We start from the raw sequence: 24,638 nt of genomic DNA, 5'->3' as shown, positions 1-24,638 counted from the left end.
ATGCATATACCGGCATATAGGGTAAAGACACAATGGCCACTTTGATTTGCATTGATTTGTTGTAATCATTAATTACATTTATGTGCTATATAGTGGTGCTATACGGGTTCCTAGTTTTTGCCCTTTCCGTTTGGTATTTGTTTCCCATTATTTTTGTATGTTACTAATTTTGTGAATAAAATATTTACTTTATTTTAATTATTGGATGCCTGTTGTTTGGATTTCTCGTCATGTGATACATGGGTAAATAGCCTAAGAGACCACCACAACAAATCCCTGTCATGGGCAACCCATTCTCCAGACCTGAACCCCATTGAAAGCCTCTGGAAAGTAATCAAGAGGATGATGGATAGTCACAAGCCATCAAAGAAGAACTGCTTACATTTTTGCACCAGAAGCAGTGTGAAAGACTGGTGGCAAGCATGCCAAGACGCATGAAATCATGGTTATTCCACAAAATATTGATTTCTGAACTCTTCCTGAGTTAAAGCATTAGTATTGTTGTTTCTAAATGATTATGAATGTGTTTTCTTAGCATTATTTGAGGTCTGAAGGCACTGAGGAAATTTTTTTTATTTTGACCATTTTTCTTTGTCAAAAAATAAATACATAATTTACTGCTTGTAAATTCGGAGACATGTCAGTTTATAGACTAAAAGAACAATTTACATTTTACTCAAAAATATACCTATAAAGCGAAAAATCAGACAAACTGAACATTTGGAAGTGGTCTCTTAATTTTTGCCAGAGCTGTACATTTTGGGGCGTTATGATGATGGCTGGTATTGAGGACGCAGTTGTTTTGGATCATCTCGTGCGGTTTGTAACGTGGCATTTCCCGTTTCATAGAATGGGTTATATTCGTCACCAGACCTCTTCTCCCGCTGCTGTAGCGCTCCTGTATCACCACTCTGTGCATCTATGGCTTTATTAGCGATTATTAGCCTCTTGTCCTGGCGGCAGACTTGGGGTGTGTGCACACGGTCAGTATTTGCAGCGGAGATTTCATATCTTTACGAGAAAACCGCTGAGTAAAATAGGCGCTTTTTTTTCTTACTTGTTTTTGGTGCTGAGTTTTTCCCCACTCTTTAGTTGAGGTAAAATCTGCAGCAAAAACACTAAAATAATTGACAGTTTTTGCTCCAAATCTGCAAGTCACACATAAGCAGCGTGTGCACGGGACTTCAATGTTCATTCACTTTGCTGCCATTAGGAAACCTTTCAGGTTTTGTGACAAATCTACATAAAAAGGCGACAAAAACTGCACCATGTGCACAGACCCTTACATTTGCACTAACCGCACCCAGCCCAGCGACATTAGCCCTCTCGCCTCCTCCCGCTGTGTGCAGCGCATGAGGACACCGGGCCACTGTAACGAACAGCAGCTGTGACAGCACTAGAGGCAGGCTCCTTCCCTCACTGACTGGCGCCAATGCCGGGAACAAGCCATGTGGCCCGCTCGCCTATATACGCGGCCGGAAGAGGGCGGAGCCTGGGAATGGGATTTTTGAGCATGCAGAGTATTCCGCACCGCGGCGGCACACAGCACGGCTAACCGCCCGGTACAGCTGCAGCCGCCGCCCTCAGTCGTCTCCCCGGGAGAGCCCGGAGCGCTGACACACGGACACGCACCGCTCATACGTGCTGAGCCAGACAAGCAGCTGCAGCAGCCGAACCGACCTCTGCGTCTGCAAACAAGTCAACCATCGACGCATTGCGCATGCGGGAGAAGCGGTGACGTAATCCATGCCAGCGTTGGGCGTGGTCGATAACGCGTCCCGTGTGCTAGAGCTGGGCGTGGCCACGGGGCCTCCACACGGCGCTGAGCTGTTGCGTGGCCCCGCCCACTCCTTCTCCGGCGGGCCCGCGGATGACGTCTCCTGGCTGGAGGTGTTGGGCTTCCTGGGCAAACTGCTGGGCGCAGTCGCCGCTCTGAAAGCCGCAGAGTACCTGCTCCGTGCGCTGTGTGTGGCCATGGCCTGGAAGTCAGGGGGAGCCAGCCACTCGGAGCTGGTCGGCAACCTGCGCAGTGAGTGTGCGACGGCCAGTCCTGTCATAAGCCCAGTGACCTGACATGTACTGCTGTGTGGTGGCGGACGGCTGCTGTGCGGCGGCGTGCCGGACAGTGTGAACATGGCGTCACCTGCAGGTGGCTGCCCTCATACAGCATGGACTAATGGCATTAGTGTGGCCAGTGACTCTTGCTGGAGCCCAATCCTGCAGCCTGGGCCAGAGCGAAGCCCCCTACCGTTCCTGACTGCGTGGTGGTCATGACCAGGCATGGCGTGGGCCACCGGCATGTGCGGGTCACTTGCCAAGCGTAAGGGTTAGAGGGGACCGGCCATAAGCTGTTTCTTCTAGCCTTGCCCACCGGGCGCATTGTGGGCACAGCTGATACCATTAAGGGCCCCATGTGCACTAGATTGCCCAGCTGACCCCCAACCAGTCACCTCCCTACTGAGATCCACTGCTGACCCCGGCGGCCGTCTCACAGGCCGGAGACTCCGCAATCCTTCCAGGGTTGCCCAGACTTGGGATGAAAATCTACAGTTCCTCTGCTGAATCCTGATGGTGTGCGGAGAGCGCGCTGTCGGGATTCCCCAATGGTGACGGTGGTCATGTGCCGACACTGCTGTCACTCATGGGCCCAATGCAAAAGCTCCAATTATTGCAAGTCTAATATTACTGGTCTTTTCAGATGGACTTATTGGTCCCCGTAGGCATCCCCTGCACCTACAGTCATGGCCAAAAGTTTTGAGAATGACACATATTAATTTTTACAAAGTCTACTGCTTCATTTTTTCTAATGGCAATTTGCATATACTCCAGAATGTTATACAGAGTGATCAGCTTAACAGCAATTACTTGCAAAGTCAATATTTGCCTAGAAAATGAACTTTATCCCCCAAAACACATTTCAACATCATTGCAGCCCTGCCTTAAAAGGACCAGCTAACATCGTTTCAGTGATTGCTCCATTAACACAGGTGTGGGTGTTGATGAGGACAGGGCTGGAGATCAATCTGTCATGATTAAGTAAGAATGACACCACTGGACACTTTAAAAGGAGGCTGGTGCTTGGCATCATTGTTTCTCTTCTGTTAACCATGGTTATCTCTAAAGAAACATGTGCAGTCGTCATTGCACTGCACAAAAATGGCCTAACAGGGAAGAGTATCGCAGCTAGAAAGATTGCACCTCAGTCAACAATCTATCGCATCATCAAGAACTTCAAGGAGAGAGGTTCCCTTGTTGCCAAAAAGGCTCCAGGGCGCCCAAGAAAGACCAGCAAGCGCCAGGACCGTCTCTTAAAAGTGTTTCAGCTGCGGGATCGGGCTACCAGCAGTGCAGAGCTTGCTCAGGAATGGCAGCAGGCAGGTGTGAGTGCATCTGCACGCACTGTGAGGCGGAGACTCTTGGAGCAAGGCCTGGTGTCAAGGAGGGCAGCAAAGAAGCCACTTCTCTCCAGGAAAAACATCATGGACAGACTGATATTCTGCAAGAGGTACAGGGAGTGGACTGCTGAGGACTGGGGTAAAGTCATTTTCTCTGATGAATCCCCTTTTCGATTGTTTGGGACATCTGGAAAACGGCTTATTCGGAAAAGACTAGGTGAGCGCTACCACCAGTCTTGTCTCATGCCAACTGTCAAGCATCCTGAAACCATTCATGTGTGGGGTTGCTTCTCAGCCAAGGGAATGGGCTCTCTCTCAGTCTTGCCTAAAAACACAGCCATGAATAAAGAATGGTACCAGAATGTCCTCCAAGTGCAACTTCTCCCAACCGTCCAAGAGCAGTTTGGCGATCAACAATGCCTTTTTCAACATGATGGAGCACCTTGCCATAAAGCAAAGGTGATAACTAAATGGCTCAGGGAACAAAACATAGAGATTTTCGGACCATGGCCTGGAAACTCCCCAGATCTTAATCCCATTGAGAACTTGTCAATCATCAAGAGACGGGTGGACAAACAAAAACCTTCAAATTCAGACAAAATAAAAGCATTGATTTTGCAAGAATGGACTGCTATCAGTCAGGATTTGATCCAGAAGTTGATTGAGAGCATGCCAGGGAGAATTGCTGAGGTCCTGAAGAAGAAGGGTCAACACTGCAAATATTGACTTGCTGCATTAACTCATTCTAACTGTCAATATAACCTTTTGTTACTCATAATATGATTGCAATTATATTTCTGTATGTGATAAAAACATCTGACAAACACACATAAAAACCAGAGGCCAGCAGATCATGTGAAAATATAATATCTGTATCATTCTCAAAACTTTTGGCCATGACTATACTATACCCAGTGCATGCCGACTAGACGCGCTTGGCTTCTCTCACGTCTAGTCTGAATGTGAGCGGAAGTATGCGAATCGCACGCTTGATGACTCCTGACTGCACAATCTCACCGACAACGCCTGAGACCCCTGACAAGGCACAGAAGCCTGTGATGACATGGAATGACTGCAGACTTTAAACCCTAAACTGGACTACCCCTTTAAGTCAAACACTAAGATGCAAGTGTAACAAGAACCATTACGTGACAGGTCATTGGGCTGCAATGTTTATTTTACCCTCAGGTGGCGCTGCAGCCGTTCCCTGGATGGCCCAGGAATGTACAGTGATATTTTGGAAGAAGTTATAACCCGTGTATGTAGAATAAATGTACGGTGAATATTCCTGGGCCAATTATGGAGATGAATGTTGGCTTCCAGTTAAGGAGTTAGTCAGGTCTCTGCTGAGCAGTTACAGGCCGTCTCCCCCCGAGAAGCCCGTGTGCCTCCCTTGGGCTGATGACTATGTGCAGTCTAGCTAAAGAGCAAAGCTGTCTGCGCATAGTCATCAGCGTGTGGCTCCTTTATCATTAGTCTCCAGAGGCAGCCTACTATGTAACAGTCACTAGTGTTTCCCCTACAGAAAGGGTGTGTGCCCACTGAGTGTTTTTACCAAGTTGTTTGTTGTTTTTCTTTGTAGGATTTTTGTGAATTTCTGCTCAGTTCCTATTCAAATTCGAGTGAAGACACCCTTATGCTATGTGTGCACACGCTGCGGATTCATCCGCCAGCCCCCTTTCACACTAATATCACTGCCTGCATTAAAGGGAATCTGTCATCCCATTTTTCGACTATGACCTGCCGTCACCGACATCAGGGGCTTAGCTACAGCATTCCGGTCCGGCGCCTCCCATCTTCTAACGGTGACGTCCTTTTTGCTGCCTGTCGTGGCTCCTGTGCAGGCGCTCTGCTCTGTTGAGGGCAGGGCAGAGTATTGCAGTGCGCAGGCGCCGGGAAAGGTCAGAGAGGTCCGGCGCCTACGCACTGCAGCATTCTGCTCTGCCCTCAACAGAGTAGTGCGCCAGAGCCACGACAGGCAGCAAAGAAGAGGACGTCACCATTAGAAGATGGGAGGCGCCGGTCCGCGACACTCATCGGACCAAAACCGGACCTGGACCGCTCCTGGATGAGTATAATCTAACTCATTTTTCTTGTCTTTCAGATTACATCGGGGGATTATCTACAGCATTACAGAATGCTGTAGATAAGCCTCTGATGTCGGTGCCGGCAGCTGATACTCAAAAAATTGGGTGACAGATTCCCTTTAAGCCCAAGCAAGAAAGGAACCTGTGCTGATATCTTCAGATCTTAATTACTGGATATTTTGAGCATACTAAGGCCATTTGTTTTTTAAGCAGAACAACCCCTGTAAGAGATGGGCGTTATTTTTTGGGGGGGTCATACTGTGTGTGACTTTATTTACAGGGGTGTTTCCATCTTGGTGAATCCTGGTTGACATGGGAATACCTTTCCATATACTGGATTCTCGAAGCCCTTTTTTTCTGTAACATTTGTTTCTATTAGAACATAGATTGTTCATCCCCTTCTGTAATCTCGGCCACTTCTGGCCACTGCATATAGAAAAGTATTCCCATCTCCTGGCTGAAAAAGTCCTCTACTTAAACTACTTGTCATTCCAAAGATCTCCAGCCATCTCTTTCTAGTTCTAAAATGAAACCTGTGCCAGGCCATGACTCTTGGGTAGCATTATGTACCAAGTGGAAGTCCATATCAGATATTGCCTTTGTGTGCCTTCCACCTCCCTGCTGAATGTAGTGTGGTAGAAGAACTTGTAGGACAACTGTCCACAATGGGAAGATTGAAAGGTTGGACCCACTGCCTGAGACCACATCTAGCAACCAGACTAGACCACAGCTGGAAGGAGCAGTTCTTCTTAAGGCAGACTTGGAGTAAGGCCAGAACTAATCTCTCATCAGAAAATCTGAACCCACTACTGGGCTTCATGTAGACTCAGGCCTGGACAAACAGATGTTCGGCTGGGTCTTCGAATGCGACAATGATTTGAGGTCCATGGATATGAGCAACTGGCCTAATACAGTTGTGGCCAAAAGTATTGACACCCCTGCAATTCTGTGAGATAATACTCAGTTTCTTCCTGAAAATGATTGCAAACACAAATTCTTTGGTATTATCTTCATTTAATTTGTCTTAAATGAAAAAACACAAAAAGAATTGTCCTAAAGCCAAATTGTATATAATTCCACACCAAACATAAAGAGGGTGGACAAAAGTATTGGCACTGTTCGAAAAATCATGTGATGCTTCTCTAATTTGTGTAATTAACAGCACCTGTAACTTACCTGTGGCACCTAACAGTTGTTGGCAATAACTAAATCACACTTGCAGCCAGTTGACATGGATTAAAGTTGACTCAACCTCTGTCCTGTGTCCTTGTGTGTACCACATTGAGCATGGAGAAAAGAAAGAAGACCAAAGAACTGTCTGAGGACTTGTGAAACCAAATTGTGAGGAAGCATGAGCAATCTCAAGGCTACAAGTCCATCTCCAAAGACCTGAATGTTCCTGTGTCTACCGTGCGCAGTGTCATCAAGAAGTTTAAAGCCCATGGCACTGTGGCTAACCTCCCCAGATGTGGACAGAAAATAAAAATTGACAAGAGATTTCAACGCAAAATTGTGCGGATGTTGAATAAAGAACCTCGACTAACATCCAAACAAGTTCAAGCTGCCCTGCAGTCCGAGGGTACAACAGTGTCAACCCGTACTATCCGTCGGCGTCTGAATGAAAAGGGACTGTATGGTAGGAGACCCAGGAAGACCCCACTTCTTACCCTGAGACATAAAAAAGCCAGGTTGGAGTTTGCCAAAACTTACCTGAAAAAGCCTAAAACGTTTTGGAAGAATGTTCTCTGGTCAGATGAGACAAAAGTAGAGCATTTTGGGCAAAGGCATCAACATAGAGTTTACAGGAGAAAAAAAGAGGCATTCAACGAAAAGAACACGGTGCCTACAGTCAAACATGGCGGAGGTTCCCTGATGTTTTGGGGTTGCTTTGCTGCCTCTGGCACTGGACTGCTTGACCGTGTGCATGGCATTATGAAGTCTGAAGACTACCAACAAATTTTGCAGCATAATGTAGGGCCCAGTGTGAGAAAGCTGGGTCTCCCTCAGAGGTCATGGGTCTTCCAGCAGGACAATGACCCAAAACACACTTCAAAAAGCACTAGAAAATGGTTTGAGAGAAAGCACTGGAGACTTCTAAGGTGGCCAGCAATGAGTCCAGACCTGAATCCCATAGAACACCTGTGGAGAGATCTAAAAATGGCAGTTTGGAGAAGGCACCCTTCAAATATCAGGGACCTGGAGCAGTTTGCCAAAGAAGAATGGTCTAAAATTCCAGCAGAGCATTGTAAGAAACTCCTTGATGGTTACCGGAAGTGGTTGGTCGCAGTTATTTTGGCTAAAGGTTGTGCAACCAAGTATTAGGCTGAGGGTGCCAATACTTTTGTCTGGCCCATTTTTGGAGTTTTGTGTGAAATGATCAATGTTTTGCTTTTTGCTTCATTCTCTTTTGTGTTTTTTCATTTAAGACAAATTAAATGAAGATAATACCAAAGAATTAGTGTTTGCAATCATTTTCAGGAAGAAACTGAGTATTATCTGACAGAATTGCAGGGGTGTCAATACTTTTGGCCACAACTGGTAGTGTACTATATTGTTTGTTATCCATAGCTCTTGCAAATTATGCACGTATGTAGGTTAATTGTTCTAGTAAGAGTTGTTCTCCAAGGCTTTACATATAGATTCATACGTTACCGATGTTGTGGTCCATGTTATCGGTACGTATGTTACAGCCAAAGACAGACGAGAGCCAACCTTGGCTTTCCCGCAGAATAATCTACTGTTTTCACATAAACTATACTGTAAAAATATCATTTTTTTTTTTTTTACTTTGCCTTATCTAAATGCATCAGTATTTCCTCTTTCCATTTGCAGTGTTCTGTCGCCCTCAGTGTCACTTTCTTAACCACTATTTTTGTGGAGGCCCATCTGGTTTTGTAAAAGAAATGGCAGTTCTGGATCTGTGATGTATTATCCGAGACAATTGGGCCAGTTATGCAAATCACTCCAATCAGAATTTTATCACGGTGTGCGATCCCGTTCTTTCGGATGAGGAGAAAATGGAGACAAATTTTTTTTATTTTTTTCTTCCTCAGATCAGCTCCATCTGAAGAAAAAAAAAAAGAATCTTACATGTGCAGAGCCCCATAGCATAACATTGTCCGAGTGCCATCCAATGTTTTATCGGCTCGCACTCGGAACGAAAATACGACCATGGGCACGAGCTCTTAGAAGTAGCCTGTGTTGTGCTGTTCCTCACTTAGTCGCCCTAGAACTGGAAGGATAAATTGACATCTTTGTGTTCACACGTTAAAGTTGCAATGCAGTTTTTGAAACCCATGTAACAATTTAGCTAAATTTTTTGAAAAACATGGCAACACGCCGCATTTAAGCTGTGAAGACATTCAATTTAGGGGTGGGCTATCGCACAGTCTGGTTTGGTCAAATCAGTGCTGACCATGTAAGGACATAACCTTTTGACAAGAAATGGTTATGCCTAATAAGGCTATGTTCACACTGAGTTTTTGGAGCAGAAACTGAGTGGAAACTAGCCAAATCTTCCTCAAACTTGGAGTTGGCACACAGATTCCACTCCAAAAATGGAGTTAACCGACAATGGCCCTGATTCATTAAGACAATTGATTTTCACTCCGTTATTGATATGTGTTCGAGTCAGGCGCTCCTGATTCATTAAGACGCACTCCTCTTAATGAATGAGTAGCGTCTATAAAGTTGTGTATGCTTCACCAGTAATCTTACTCCAGTTGGGGACTGAAGTAGGATTTGTGACATAAGGAACGCCACGGCTCATTATGAATCTGACAAGCTGGGGTTACTACACCCTCATCCAATGAATGGATTTTCCGACACTTATAATAAATATCCCCCACAGCCTCAGTGGGCTATACATGCACTTGTGCTTATATAGCTTTTCCTTAATACCAATTGTCAGGGGTAGTCAAGGCCAATTGCCAGCTCAGTTTGGCTGAAATCCCACAAGTACATCTAGTCCCTTCCTGCTTTGCTTCCAGGACCGGGTTAATGTGCACTTCAAGGTAGACCTGCCGGTTAGAAGTCCAGAATGTCTATTGCTGTCCAAATACATGTAGTGGACCTTAAGTGTGACTTAACGGTGCACTGCGACAGTGCGGAGGATGAATGAGGTCCTTGCTGTATTACCCCCTGTAAATTGGATGCCACTATGAGTGCATATAGCATAGATATAGGTCATCTTCAATGTAAGGAACATTCAAGGAGCTTTATGACTTTTTTATGCAGTGCGCAATACACTAGTGAATATTTGAGTGGGTATCCGTTAGTGTTGATTTGAGCACTCAAGTATCCATGAAAGGAGGCCACAATGTACTGCTCTGCGAATTTCCATATTATGTGGAGATGTGTTCCTTGCTACAAACTTAATGAGTCTCAGAGCTCCTACATGAATATGGTCTCGTTACAGCCAATTGGTCAGGTTGATCTGTATACCTAGTAGTCAAGAAGACAGATAAACCTAATAGGAGCGCTCAAAAGGTATAATGGACGTTCTAATTGGAAGTATTAAAGAGCAGTGTGTCCCCAGTCCCCCTCGCATAGCCCTCATTGTGATGACTTACAGGCTGCTATGTATGTAACCCGTACATATGTAGCAAAGGTTGTCATGACTCTTACAACTTATAATTGTGATAACTTGTCACATAAGGTTTTCTTACTTAATTGGAACCTGTCATGTGAAAAAAGCGCTATTAACTTGCAGATATGGGGTTTATTTGTCGGTCAGTAGCGTTCTGAAGCTGCCTGGTGCCTCTGCACCAAGTGTCCCGCTGCCAGGAGGAAATGAACCTTACTACTGGCAACCGTGGGCTTTCAGTCATTGAGATTGGCCTGCGTGCTTTTTGTCATTTCTCAGTCCTTAGTGAGAGGCGGCTGTTACCGAGGTCCCGAGGTCCTGCACTGACTGACCGTCAGCTCGGCATTAGAGCCAGCTGTCAGTCACTGCCGGAGTGTGGTTACAGCCACCAATCACTATGTACTGAGTGCTTATTGAAGCGCAGGATTTCTGAGCCCTTGACGTGACATCAGGCCAGTCACCGCAATCAATCACAATGCGGTGGCCGTGAATAATCTTGAACAGGACCATAACTGTGACTGAACTGGTAATCCCCCCCATAACTGACACTGAAGGTACGTGAGCCAATCTACTAATGACATAGTGTTTTTACTCATAGATACTGGGAGCTTTTCTTTCAGAAAACCATGGTAGTGATGCACATTGCATCACTAACACACTGTGGGCCAGTTTAGTACACAAAAAGCACATGACAGGTTCCCTTTAAGAGCATTATCCTGGGTCTATAGATGTCGAAAAAATCTGATTATGTTATGGTTCAAATACTTGGGTAATGTTATATTCTTTAATGCATTCAAGTTTTGTCAGAATATGGGGATCTTGTGAGGTACGCCACAAATGTAGGCTCAACCGGGGTCTGACTGCTGTAACCCACACCGAATAAAGACCCAGATTACTATATATACATTTATTGTATGACAGTTCATCAAGAGTATGAAAAGGAGAGACTTTTGTGTTCTCACAGCTATGTGTGTGGGCAATTGGAATAACGCTGGCTTTCAGAAACCCAGGTCAGGCCACGACTGAGGACCATGTTTGGGAACACAGCTGGAATCTGCACAGTAAGCTCGTTCTCTCCAGCTTTATCTCGCCATACTAAAATCATAGCAAGGAAGCCCAAGATAACAAAACCCAACTTCATCAGGCTACTCAAATAATCTACAACCCCATGTAGCAAAAAAAAAAAATGCTTTGACATTCCCCTACCATTTCTTATTTAGGATAGTGGAATTCACAGTAGACCGACTGCTAATACAATGCAACAAAGGAATATATTAATAGCAACTGTTTATAATGTCGGAGTATTTCACAGGCATGGAGATCATATAACAGGTAACATACCATGGTTTAAAGAGTTTGGGTTCCTTATTACAAGTTCCTTAGGAGGAGTTCTTTTCTTACATGCTGTAATGTCGTTATTGTCTGTACAAGTCCCCTTTAAAATGTAAAGTGCTATGGAATCTGTTTGCGCTATAATAAAAATTATTATATGCATTATTTTCCTATAGAAAATTCCATAGGAAATGACATAAAAAAGTAACAACTGTAATATACTGCTTCTGGGCGAAAAAATGCCAAGTATCCAAAAATGTATAAAAAGGGTAAGAAATGAGGACAAATAAAATGCTCGAAAACCACCGTTTAAAACTACCCTAAGGCTATGTTCACATGTCTTTCAGTTGGATTCTCCCTGAAACCCGCCTGAAAAAGCGCTTAAAGAATGCTAAAAAGAGTGAACATATGCACACCAGCGAACAAACTACTTGACTTGCACATGTTCAGTCCTTCAAGACTCTTTGAGCGTCTTCAGGCTTCAAAAGCCGAGAAACAAGTAAAGTGACCTGACCGTTCTTCAGGTGGCTTCCTCTTTGAAACTGTTCAATGGTTTATATCAATTTCTAAAAAGACAAAGAAAAAAAAATCAATCTAAAAGACCTTTCAGAACAAAAGACACTGGTGTCTTCTGAGGCGTCTTCCCCTGGCCAAACTCCTTGGGTACGCCAGAGTATAAAAGATGTCGTGGGCACATACTCTTTTGTTCCCATGACTTTTGGCGAGTTTTTGATGTTGCAGAATTTCTGCAACTATTATGTCAATTGGGTTACTTGCGGTTTTGATCGGAGCTACTTTTTTTTTTTATACTTTCTGATATTTGGCTTTGACGAAACTTTTATCAATAGTCGTAAGGATTACATGCATTTTTGGTGCGTCTCTGCCACAGAAAGGCACGAAAATGCAAGTGCGTTTTTTACCTGTAGATTTTTCGAACCTAATGCAAGTCTTAGGGGAAAATCTGCACATAAATATCGGCGTACCCACAAGAGAAATTTACATGTTGCAGATATGAAACGCACCACAGGTCAGATTATACGGAGCAGTAAAGAAGCTCAATGGGCAGGAGATTTCTATAAATTCCATCTACTTGGCTGGAACTGTAAGATGCTGCGTTTATGATGGAGTAAAAATGTACAGCAACAAAACTCACCAAAAACTCATGGTGGGCACACAGCCTAAAGGAGATATCCCCCAAAAGGAGCAGCAGCATAGGTGGCAACTTTCGTATGTTAGGATATCATATTTAAGGGATTTTCTATCATCTGTAACCCTACTAGGGAAAAACCAAAAAAAGTTCTGTTTGTCTATTGGGAGCTGGAAGCGTTATGCCAATAGTTCAGTCTGGTGTATTCTTGAGGGCCACTCACTCTCCCCCTCTCAGGCCAGTAATTTACAGAAGTAACAAAAGGTTAGCTGGACTCCCAACAGCACTTGGATATCCGATAACTATTGACATTCAGGCAGGTTGGGAGGTCGGGGAGGAGTGGACTCCTGATAGACAAGAATGGACCAACCTTTTAAGATTCCTATTATTCTTGGCGTTTATATTGACATGGAGAACTGTCAAGGGATCAATTGCAGGAGCACATAGCATTCATTTTATTGATAATACCCCTGAAATATATTCTAAATGTAGGGCATTTCATATATGGTCCTCAATGCCAGTGCCAACCATGGGTCTTCTGATCTGAATGTTTGACATGAGGTTGTTGGTTCGGTCCAGGAGGCCTGCCGTCAGTCTGAGCATTGCGTTTTGTGTATAAAAAAAAATTGGATATAAATTGTGAAACCATTAAAGGGGTGTGTTCTGGCATTGAAATGAGAACTGGTCGTTTCCTCTTCAATAGTTTCACTTTCCATAGATCACTGTTCAGCGTGTGTCTGGGGGAGGAGCAGCTTCTCTCTGCACTGAGGCTGCTAGAGGGGGAGGATTTGTTACTGTGTGAGGAGGGCTAGGCTTCTTCATGTGGTCGGGGAGGGCCTGTTGCTATGGAGGGTGGGGTTGTTGCTATAGAGGGCAGGTTTTTAGTAGAGTAGTTCTCATTTCAATGCCAGAACACATCCCCCTTGGACGTTTTTCTTACAAGCAAGAGATGATATCTTGGAAAACATGCAAACTGGCCACAGAAGGTAAATTACTTATTGTCAGCATTCTGCAGCCCAGATATGCACTGAGATTATGTGAAAAGCCCAGACAACCCCTTTAAGTTACCGATCAGTAACTGCTGCAATAACCTTAGCAGTCGATAGCGGTCTTAAAGCGCAAGCTGCAATTCCACAGGTCTCCCATCCTGATGGGAAATGCAGCAGTGGACGGTTGTCGGAAGTCGCACAGCATGCTTCGTTCCTACAACATAGACGTTCGGAGGCCACTTTTACTAGAAAGTCAAGTCCTTTGGAGGCTGTATTGGGACAGTTTTCTGAATTATTAATTCGGGTCATTTCGAAAAGTCTGGCATATGCTGATGCCTGTTCTTAAATGAGTCACACATTATTGAAAGGTAGTCTTCAAAGTGAAACAGTTGAGTAGTGGTCTAGAGCCCTAAACCAGCATGTTTTGAGATCGTGAACGGAATATTGTTCTAGGACCGATCTTAGTATTTTCTACCACTCGGCCTCTGAAAAAGGGCCGCACTCTTGCTGCCATCTTTCTCATACCTTATTATTGCACTAAGGCTGAGTTTCCAAAATACTTTTTGGGCACAAGTAGCTTTTCATATTTTTGCCTTTTTTATTAGTTTAAATGATTTGGACTGTGTTTCACATTACATTCGGGCCACACTTTAGTGACTACTAAAACAGGATATGGCACGAATGCCCAATAAAACCACTTACTATAATGAGACAGAGAACGCTCAACTGAGTCTCTGACCGCTATTTCAGTAGTTTTGAAGTGGGCAAAAAATTCGCTTGACTATGGTTCTGCCGAACCGCTGGAGTTCCATCCAAAACCCGTTTTGAGATCTTTAGATGGAACCTGCTGCAAGGCCATGAACATATATGCCAGAACATAGTGTGCACATAACCCATGCCACTCATCTGTATATTTGAATTAGAATTATATATGAATGCAGCATCACTACATCGAAAAATGTACGGCCCAATTCATTTATTGTATTTGCGTCTGTTCTTTAGTTTGTGGTGATCCTCCCCCACCCCGTGTCTTATTTACACCTAATTCTTCCTTTAATTTCCACCTTTTTTTTTTTTAAAGTCTAGTAGGTTGTGTTTTTTTTTTATATATATATATATATATATATATATATATATATAATATTTTAATTTTGAGCAAAATAATGTACACAATTTTGAAGATCTTGGGGCAACAAGCTGCAATAAATAGCACAAGACGAAAAAGAAAGGTGCCTTAAAAATCAACCCCACAAATGATGAATTCAGGCCTTACTTTTCTGTTAACGCCATTATATATATATAATGTATGTATGTATATATATATATATATATGTTTGTACCGTCAGGTCTGTTGATGCTTCTGGCGAGTGCTGCATATGAATGACATTCCTGTGCACAGCTCTCACAGTATGGCAGTATTAATCATTTTTAATATTAAAAAAAAAACTTTTGATCGCCTGAGTGTGAAACAGTAAAGATGTAATATACAGCTGAGGTTTTTCTGCTGGTACACTAGTACACACAGACTAATTTCACACAGGAATGAGATTTGTGCTCTTCTGTGGATTTATGTCACTGGTGGCAAAAAACATTCCCAATAACTATAAATTGTAAGTGCTGAGAAATGGAAACACAAATCGTATTAGAAAGTGACATAACCTTTAAAAAAAAATCATAAAACTCGTTTAAAAAGTATGTATTTTATTTCACCTGCTGAATAACTGCAACTGTTCTAAAAAAAAAATTTTTTTTTTCTTCAGAAAATGCTATTATAAAATCAGACAAAGTATATGAAGTCATGTTGGCTACTGATCGCAAACATTATGCAAAATGCAATCCTTATATGGACTCTCCGCAATCAATAGGTAAGACGACTCTTTTAAGTTTGATGATTGCTGCAAATGTCATTGGTAATGTAACGCCCTGTGTTTGTGTGGGTTTCTTTCAAGTAATCCTGGTTTGTTCTTTCTGTGTTTGCGTGGGTTTCCTCTGGGCACTCTAGTTTGTTCTCCCTGTCTTTGTGTGGGTTTCCTCTGGTCACTCTAGTTTGTTTTCCCTGTCTTTGTGTGGGTTTCCCCTGGGCACTCTGGTTTGTTCTCCCTGTGTTTGTGTAGGTTTCCTCTGGGTACTCTGGTTTGTTCTCCCTGTGTTTGTGTAGGTTTCCTCTGGGCACTCTGGTTTGTTCTCCCGGTGTTTGTGTAGGTTTCCTCTGGGCACTCAGGTTTGTTCTCCCTGTCTTTGTGTGGGTTTCCCCTGGGCAATCTAGTTTGTTCTTCCGGTGTTTGTGTAGGTTTCCTCTGGGCACTCTGGTTTGTTCTCCCTGTGTTTGTGTAGGTTTCCTCTGGGTACTCTTGTTTGTTCTCCCTGTGTTTGTGCAGGTTTCCTCTGGGTACTCTAGTTTGTTCTCCCTGTGTTTGTGTAGGTTTCCTCTGAGTACTCTAGTTTGTTCTCCCTGTGTTTGTGTGGGTTTCCCCTGGGTACTCTGGTTTGTTCTCCCTGTGTTTGTGTAGGTTTCCTCTGGGTACTCTGGTTTGTTCTCCCTGTGTTTGTGTGGGTTTCCTGTGGGCTCTCTGGTTTGTTCTCCCTGTGTTTGTGTGGGTTTCCTGTGGGCTCTCTGGTTTGTTCTCCCTGTGTTTGTGTGGGTTTCCTGTGGGCTCTCTGGTTTGTTCTCCCTGTGTTTGTGTGGGTTTCCTCTGGCCACTCTGGTTATGTTCTCTGTGTTTGCGTGCCTTTCCTCCGGGTGCTCTGGTTTGTTCTCCATGTTTCTGTGGATTTCGTTCTGAGTTTTCTCTGGGTACTCTGCCTTTTTCCCGCACTACAGAGTAGGATATTTAGTCGGGACAATGATAATGTCTGTAAAGTGCTGTGGAACATAATGGCGCTATATAATCAAGAATAAATAAATTTATCTAATTACAAATTATTCAATCACATATGTAAAAAGAGGCAATGATAATGGGTTATTCTTATATCAGGCATGTATTGCATATTCACAAAGATGGAGGTCTCAAGTGGGATCTGTTTCTGTCTTAAGAAATTGTCTATTCTCAGAACTCTCATTGTAGTAAATTCATAACTACCACCTTGTTCACAAGTCAGCTCTCCATTTTCAAGAAAACTGTGTGTCCCAGATGTGGGGCATGTACATCTAATAATGTTCTGTTAATTTGCAGTAAATGTGGATAATGAAAATACGCGATTAACTACTTCTGGACTGCCCATAATTATAAACATGTAGTCTGTCCACACATTACTCTGCACTATCTTTAACATTGGGTACGCAGGCCATGCGGATGCGTCCGCATGCGTCAAAACAGCATGGCCTGTGTACCCAATGTTAAAGATAGGTACGCAGGCCGCATGCAGACGTACGCGGAGCTGAACGGAGGAGAGGCGGCAGTGGGCGGAGCTTCACAGAGGAACCTACGCAGGCCTCCTCAGCTCTGCCAAACGCTAGTGTGAAGCTAGTCTCGGAAACACACCGAATCAGAAGGACTGTACTACACTTCAAAAGACTAGCTAATAAACAGAGAAAGAGGTGGCCATTTCTCAGGAGCGAAAAAGGCACCGTTACAAAATAAAAGCAATGCCAGATTCAGGAGCTCATCAGCAAAAGACAGGCTCTCTTAAAAAGGGGTTCAGCAAGTGGGCCATGGCTCATATATATATATATATATATATATATATATATATATATTAATTTATATGCACAGAAGAGGGGGGGCTATATTTAAGGGACAAACATGATAAACTGTCAGATCAACCCCTTAACAACCGCCGATACGCCTTTTAACGGGGTGGCAGTTAAGGGTACTTATTCCTTAGCGCCGCTTTTTAATGGCGCTGAGAAATAAGGGTATTATGCCCCCCCAGCTTCACAAAATCTCTCGACCCCAGAGAACATAATTTTTTACCTTCACCATAACGGCGACCGCAAAAAAAAAGTCTGATTTTTCCATTTATTTCTCTCTCCTCTGATATAATCTAGCATACCAGAGGAGAGAGAAATTGGGTCTCCCCGATACCTCCGGTGTCCCTGTACCCTCTGGCTCTGTCCCCCTGCACCCGACAACAATGGGAGATTTTTCCTATTGGTTAATTTTGATCACTGTGATAGACCCTATCACAATGATCAAAATAAATAGTAAATCAAACCCCCCTTTATCATAAGGGTTGGGGGTAGGGATGTGTTAAGGTTGGCGTTAGAATTGGGGGGTTTCCACTATTTAGGTACTTCAGAGGTCCTTTTGATTCCAGCCAATTTTGCATTCAAAAAGTCAAACAGTGTTCCCTCGATTCCAAGCCCTGCCGTGCGCCCAAACAGTGGCTTTACCCCACATATGAGGTATCAGTGTACTCAGGAGAAATTGCACTCCAAACTTTCTGGTCCATTTTCTCCTGATACCCTTGTGAAAATAAAAAAAAAAGTTTGGTTCCAAAGTAAATCTTTTGTGAAAAAACTAAAATATTCATTTTTTTCCTTCCACATTGCTTTAGTTTTCGTAAAGTACCTGAGGGGTTAATCTTGAATGTGGTTTTGTGCACTTTGAGTGGTGCAGTTTTTAGAATGGTGTCACTTTTGGGTATTTTCTGTTATATAGACCCCCCCCCTAACTCACTTCAAATGTGAGGTGGTTCCTAAAAAAAAAAATGGTTTTGTAAGTTTTGTTGGAAAAATGTGAAATTGCTGGTCAACTTTTAACCCTTATAACATCCTAACAAAAATAAATTGTTTCCAAAGTCTTGCTGATGTAAGGCTACTTTCACACTTGCGCCTTTTTGCACAGCGTTTCGAGTGCACATGAAACGCATGTCAAAAACGCGTGCAAACGCTTGTAAACTGCATTTTTTGTAGCGTTATTGTGCACATTACGACAAAAAATCGCAGCGTTTTTATGCGTTTGTAAGCGGTTTTTTATGCGTTTGCGTTTTTTTATGCGCAATGGTGTCACATTTCACAGGAGAAAAATCCTTGAAAAATTCTTGCAACAGACTCCACCAATGGGGCCTCAGTGGCTTGTGTTATGGAAATTCTTTATATAGACCCTGTTTGCAGATGAATTCTTCACATTTGCTTGCATTTTCCTTGTGAAACATGGATCTGCGCTGGAAGATTTTTTACTTTGACATGGATCTGGACATGAGGATGGCTCAGGCTTATGCAGTTGCTTGCCATCAACAAAGGGAGAGAGACAGAGGCAGTGAAGACGGCAGTGGCGGCGTTTGTGGATACATCCCATTATTGAACTCCGGGAGAGCTGTGGCGCGTACCACACCCTCTACAGTAAGCTACAGCAAACCCGGAGAAATTTACTGACTATACCCGGATGTCCCAACAATGCTTTAACGATTTGCTTGGTCGTGTCCAAGAAGTCATCCGGAGACAGGACACCCAACTCCGTCATGCGATTACTCGTGAGGAACGGCTCCTGGTTATATTACGGTATGTAGTATAGCAAAACCAATGCCTGCATAATTTTCTTTGTTGTAACATAAACTATTCCAAATCTGGCAGAATTATTGTTCTGCCATGTAGTTAACAAAAAGCTGCGGTATTTTTTTTATGGCATGTCGTGAATAAAAATACATCTGCAGCCTTTTGTTAACTTTTTTTTTAAATTTATTGTTGCTGTTTTAAAAATCCATATACACAAGTAATAATTTGTTTTTTCTTTGTTTCCCAGATTCCTGGCAACTGGAGAGAACCTCTCTTCACTCCACTTCCAATACCGTATTGGAATATCCACGTTGTCTGGAATTGTAGCGGACACCTGCCGGGCTTTGTGGAATGTTCTCTGTCCAGAATTCATGCCCCCCTGCCCACCGCAGAAAAGTGATTGGAAATCGCCGAAAAATTCTGGACAGTCTGCAATTTCCCCAACTGTTTGGGAGCAGTTGATGGGAAACACATCCGGATTATCAAGCCAAAAAGAACTGGATCGGAGTACTACAACTATAAAAAGTACTTTTCTACTGTACTCATGGCCATTTCTGATGCAGACTGTATGTTTATTGCAGTGGACATTGGTGCATTTGGCCGTGGGAATGACTCCCAGGCGTTTAAGAACTCTGACATGGGCCGGAGATTCTATGGCAACCAGTTCAATTTTCCCATGCCACAGCCTCTTCCCAACACCGAAGGTCCTCCACAGCCCTTTGTAATGGTTGGGGATGAGGCATTCCAGAAGTGCCAAGCCCTACTCCAGCCGAGACTTGGACCACACCAAAAGAATTTTTAATTACAGGCTGACCAGGGCCTGAAGAACTGTTGAGTGTGCCTTTGGTATACTTGTATCCAGATGGCGCATTCTCGCCACAGCCATTAATCTGAAACTGGAAACAGTGGATGAGGTGGTGAAGGCCTGTGTGGTTCTACATAATTTTGTCATGGCTAGAGAGTAGCCGAACTTAGATCTTGATGATGTTGCTCCTAACCCATTGCCTGAATTTACTCATCACCCTCTTAGGTCATCGGTTGAAATTGGCCAAATGAGGGACCAATTTTGCGGCCTACTCTCAGATGTAGGCCGAGTGGAATGGCAAGAGCAAATGGTGTAAAAAAAATTTTCTTGTTGGTGTGTTAATAAAAACCTTGTTTTGATACCTGCCCTGAGTGCATTATGTCTTTTTACACTCCAAATACTATTATCAACTGGCCAGGTGTACCAGTGAAATTATGATGCTGTGTTTTGTGCATCATGAATTTACTAGTACTCCTGACCAGGTGACTATACATACACACACAAGTTGTATGACCTTTATCATCTCTACAGTGTGTGTTCAATTAGCAGCGACGGTGGAGATAATACAACTAATATTTGTGTCACATGGGCCAATTTTACAAATAGTGATTTGTGGATGTACTGGCATCCTTAACTTTTTAATACACCTAAACATGTGACTATAAATATTATTTGTAGGATCACTGTGGCTTGAGGTTGAACGCACACTGGAGACATAATAAAGTTTATACAACTTCTACAATACCCAGACCTGGTGTCATGCTGAAGTGAGGACTCACAAACTAACGCATACTGACTTCACAAAGTTATCACACATGGGCAGGAGAATACACATATGACTTAAACTGCAGCATCGCTACAGTCTGCTTCTAATATATGGAGACTGAAGCAGTGCTGCAGGTTAAAACTCATGTGTATTCACCTGCCCAGGTGTGATAGTGATGATACAAGGCCAGGATATTGGTGAAGTAAATATAACATTTATTTTCACCATCATGTCATCAGTTTATTCCACACACTTAATAGAGTATGTTGTTAATTATCAAGGTATATCTACAATCCCCTTGCCTTGTCTCAAAAATAGTTAAATGATGATGGTAAAAAAAAAAATAGGCAAGGTAACAATAGATATGCCTTGCACTCAACACCATCCTCTATGCCAGGGTTTCCAAAATCTAGTCCTCTAAGGTCTACCAACAGGTCATGTTTTAAGGATTTCCTTTTTTTTTGGTTCAGGTGAAGCAGTTACCACCGGAGCAATGGAATTCCTTAAAACATGATGTGTTGGTTGGCCTTGAGGACTGAAGTTGGGGAACCCTGCTCGATTCAGTCTGCAATATTAGAAAACTGAAGAGACTGGTGCTGAAAATGCAAGTCATAGATTTGTTTTTTTGACACCAGATATCTCCATTACTGAGACATGTTTCTTGTGTCATTCTTTTAGATATGTGTTGTCAAAAACACTAATCTATATGACTTGTATTTTCCACACCAGTTTCTACATTCTTCAAATATTGCACAGACTGAATCGAGCAGGGTTCCCCAACTCCAGTCCTCAAGGGCCACCAACAGATCATGTTGTAAGGAATTCCATTGCTCCGGTGATAACTGCTTCACCTTAGCCAAAAAAAGAATCCTTACAACATGATGATGATGGCGGTGCACCTTTGAAGAGGAGTGGTGGCGGTGCTCCTTTGAAGAGGAGGGGTGGCAGTGCTCCTTTGTAGAGGAGGGGTGGCGGTGCTCCTTTGAAGAGGAGGGGTGGCGGTGCTCCTTTGAAGAGGAGGGGTGGCGGTGCTCCTTTGAAGAGGAGGGGTGGCGGTGCTCCTTGAATGCTGTTGAGTGGTGGTGTCAGTGCTCCTAGACGGAGAAATGGTGGCGGTGCTCTGAACAGAAGAATAGTTGTCAGTGGCCCAAGCAGGTTCTGTGGTGGCGGTGCTCCAAGCAGGTGGTGCTCCATACAGGAGCAGCGCTTGCCATGGTGTGGTGGCGGAGGAGTGTCTAGCAGCACTCGGACTTGGGGTGGTGTAGTGGTGTCCGGGTTGTCTTGGAGTGAAGGTGGCCGTGCAGTGGTATGCAGCAGAAGTCGGAAGGGAGGTGTAGCGAGTCAGCGGTGGCACTGTTGGAAATGACACCACTGACTGCTGCACATACCAATTCTGCTGCATAGCCTGCAAGTAAGCAGTGTTGCAGGCCTGCAACACACTCGGCTGTTGCTCAGGACTTAGGTGTTCCGCCATGCCCCGTTCAATTTTACTAAAAAAATAGTGCGCTGGTCTGTTGAGGTCGGCCTCCAGACGCTCAAAGTGCTGTTCGACAGTGGAAGCTGTTTTCCATGTGGTTAAAACCACATTCCATGAGTGAAAAACCGCCTTCCACTCTGTCGGACAGCGACTTGAGGCTGGCATGAAAGGCCTCGCTCAAGTGCATAAACTCGGGCAAGACATTCCTTTCCAAGGCCGTCTGCCGCTGGTGGGTAGTGCCCGCATAACCAGTGGCAGAGACCTGGGAAAGGGGAACACCTGCTTGACCAGCTTCCTGATCACCAGCTGTCCGTGTTGCTGACCTGCAAGCTGTTTCCTGGCTGTCGGATGGCTGGGACGGGTCCGAGGTCGACCGATGAAGGACCGCTCCAGTTACAGGTTGCAGGGTGCTGCTCCAGGTGCTGTGGAAAGAAAAGGAAAACATTACTATCATGCATTACAAGAAGCATCAGCTGTGGAATAGAAAAGCACATAGTAATTAAAAAAAAAAAAAAAAAACATTTAATACTTACGCTCTGGTGGCAAGGACCGGTCTCAGAAAAGCCAACTCGCGATGATAGCGGTACTTTCTTCTGGGCCTTGCTGCTGAACCACTGCGAACCTGTCCCTCAGCACGAACATCAGTGTTGAAGCAGTCTTTCATCGAGCGCCAACGTGTGTGGACTTTGTTCACTGTTGAAAAAGCGTTATACAATGCACTGATGGCAACATCATTATCAGCACACACACCTGAGTGAACTTTGCAAACAGACAATGCGGCATCACAAAATAATTCTATATACAATGCAGTCACTGTTGATCCCGAGGACACGGTTATGTTTCCTGCTAGAATATATCTAGCAGCAAACACAACAGTATCATCAGGAGCAAGAGTGAAAGCAGGATCAATACAGTCCAATACACAAAGCAATCACTGTTTTTCCAGAAGGCACAGGTGTGTTTCATGCAAGAATATATCTTGCAAAAAACACACCAGGACCAAGAATAAAACCAGATTCAATATAGCAGTCCAATACACAAAGCAATGACTGTATTTCCAGAAGGCACTGGTGTGTTTGATGCAAGAATATATCTTGCAAGAAACACACCAGTACCATCAGGACCAAGAATCAAACCAGATTCAATACAGCAGTCCAATACACAAAGCAATCACTGTTTTTCTCTAGCAACCTTCCACGACAGCATAGGAGGTTGTCTCCACGCCCTAATGGGGGAGAGGAAGCACGAGAGGTTAAAAGGTCCCTCCCACCTCCCTCTCACCAGTGTCTTTCCTGTCCCCCATGGGGCATGGAGAGGTGCGGTATGCTGTGTGACCGGCTACTGCAGCGTACCTGTAATTCTTAAGCCGGGCAGTGGTGGTCGGCGGCGCTGCCTCCCCTCCTCCGTACTGCTCCCGTCTTCATAAGAACACGGGACCTTCATTGCCCACCCGCGCTCCCCTATGGGGAGTAAAGCAGGCCAGTGATCCCCGACCGGAGGCCTCCCGCAGCTCTCCGGTCTCTCCTCCTCCTCCTGTTGCACGCCGTGCGGTGACCTGGAAGTGACGTCACGCGCGGTCACTTCCGGGGTATGTATGACAACTTCCTGTCATGGCGGCCCCCATTCAGCTGCCAGCGTGCGGAGCTTGCCAGCACTCGCTGTGCCTGCCCCAGGACCCAGGGAGGAGGAGGGGGAAAATGAAAATACTGCCCTGAGGGCGGGGTTAACCCTTTATTAACCCGCCGGAAGACGCCGACAGGTAAGGCAAATCCCCTGTCAGTATGGACGGTTCTTCCTGCCCTGCATCTGCAGAGCCCAGCGCTGCCCCAGCCACAGTAAGTGTAACTGGGGTGGGTCCTAGTGGTGCGATCTTGGGATAGAGGTACTCAAAATACTTCTCCCCCTTTTCTTATAGGGAGAAAAGTCTGCCCACAAAAGCACCAATACCACCAGCAAGTCGGCCAAATGTGCCATATTATACAGTGCAAAACTCCCCTCAAATTGGGCAAAAAAATTGTGTCAAGCTTGCATAGACAGGGTGGTCAGGGCTGAACACCCGTCACTAATTGACGAAATCCGCAGCCTGGTTACTCACCAGGTTCAGACTTCCCTGGCCGCACTGTCCCCCCCCCTCCACCACCTCCACTCCCCCCCGGTTGTGGGCTCACCACCCCCAAAAAAAACGGAAAATTCAGATGGAAGACTCAGAGTCTGAATCAGAAAAATCATATAATTCAGGCTTCGAAAATTGGGAACAACCGGGAACCTCTAATTCAGCCGAATCTAGGAAATACCTCCTTTCCACGGAATATGTGGAGGAGCTGGTCGGCGCTGTACGGGCCACCATGGGCCTAGAGGATGAGCCTGTTACTCAGTCAGCACAAGACCGCATGTTCGGGGGATTCGAGGGACCCAAGCGAACAGGTTTCCCAGTACATAGGAGCATAGTAGATATGATCTCCCAGAAATGGGAGTACCCAGAGAAGCGCTACTCAGCCCCTTCGGAACTCAGGCATAGATTCCCCCTGGAGGGAGAGGAGTTTAAATGGGACATTCCGAAAGTTGATGTCCAAGTGGCGAGGGTGGTGAAGAAAACGGTCCTTCCTTTTGATGATGCA

General features: G+C 44.5%; 1 protein-coding gene across 3 annotated transcripts in view; it reads left to right on the top strand.

Moving 5' to 3' along the window:
• The first annotated feature begins 1,529 nt into the window (after positions 1-1,529).
• The window catches only part of PCMT1 (protein-L-isoaspartate (D-aspartate) O-methyltransferase), a 58,247-nt gene continuing 35,138 nt past the window's right edge, over positions 1,530-24,638 (top strand). Inside the window, exons 1-2 of one of the 3 annotated variants that reach the window (XM_073575696.1) lie at positions 1,530-2,029; positions 15,296-15,400. In XM_073575696.1, the coding sequence (XP_073431797.1) occupies positions 1,747-2,029; positions 15,296-15,400 (388 nt within the window). In that variant the 5' untranslated portion in view covers positions 1,530-1,746. The remainder of the gene's footprint in view (positions 2,030-15,295; positions 15,401-24,638) is intronic. The other 2 variants (XM_073575695.1, XM_073575694.1) reach the window with 2 other exon arrangements.

Source organism: Dendrobates tinctorius, unplaced genomic scaffold (assembly GCF_039654945.1).
Source record: "Dendrobates tinctorius isolate UK_male_01 unplaced genomic scaffold, ASM3965494v1 ptg000046l, whole genome shotgun sequence".
NCBI lineage: Eukaryota > Metazoa > Chordata > Amphibia > Anura > Dendrobatidae > Dendrobates > Dendrobates tinctorius.
The sequence above is the reverse complement of the archived record's forward strand: the minus strand, read 5'-3'. Positions and strand labels throughout refer to the sequence as shown.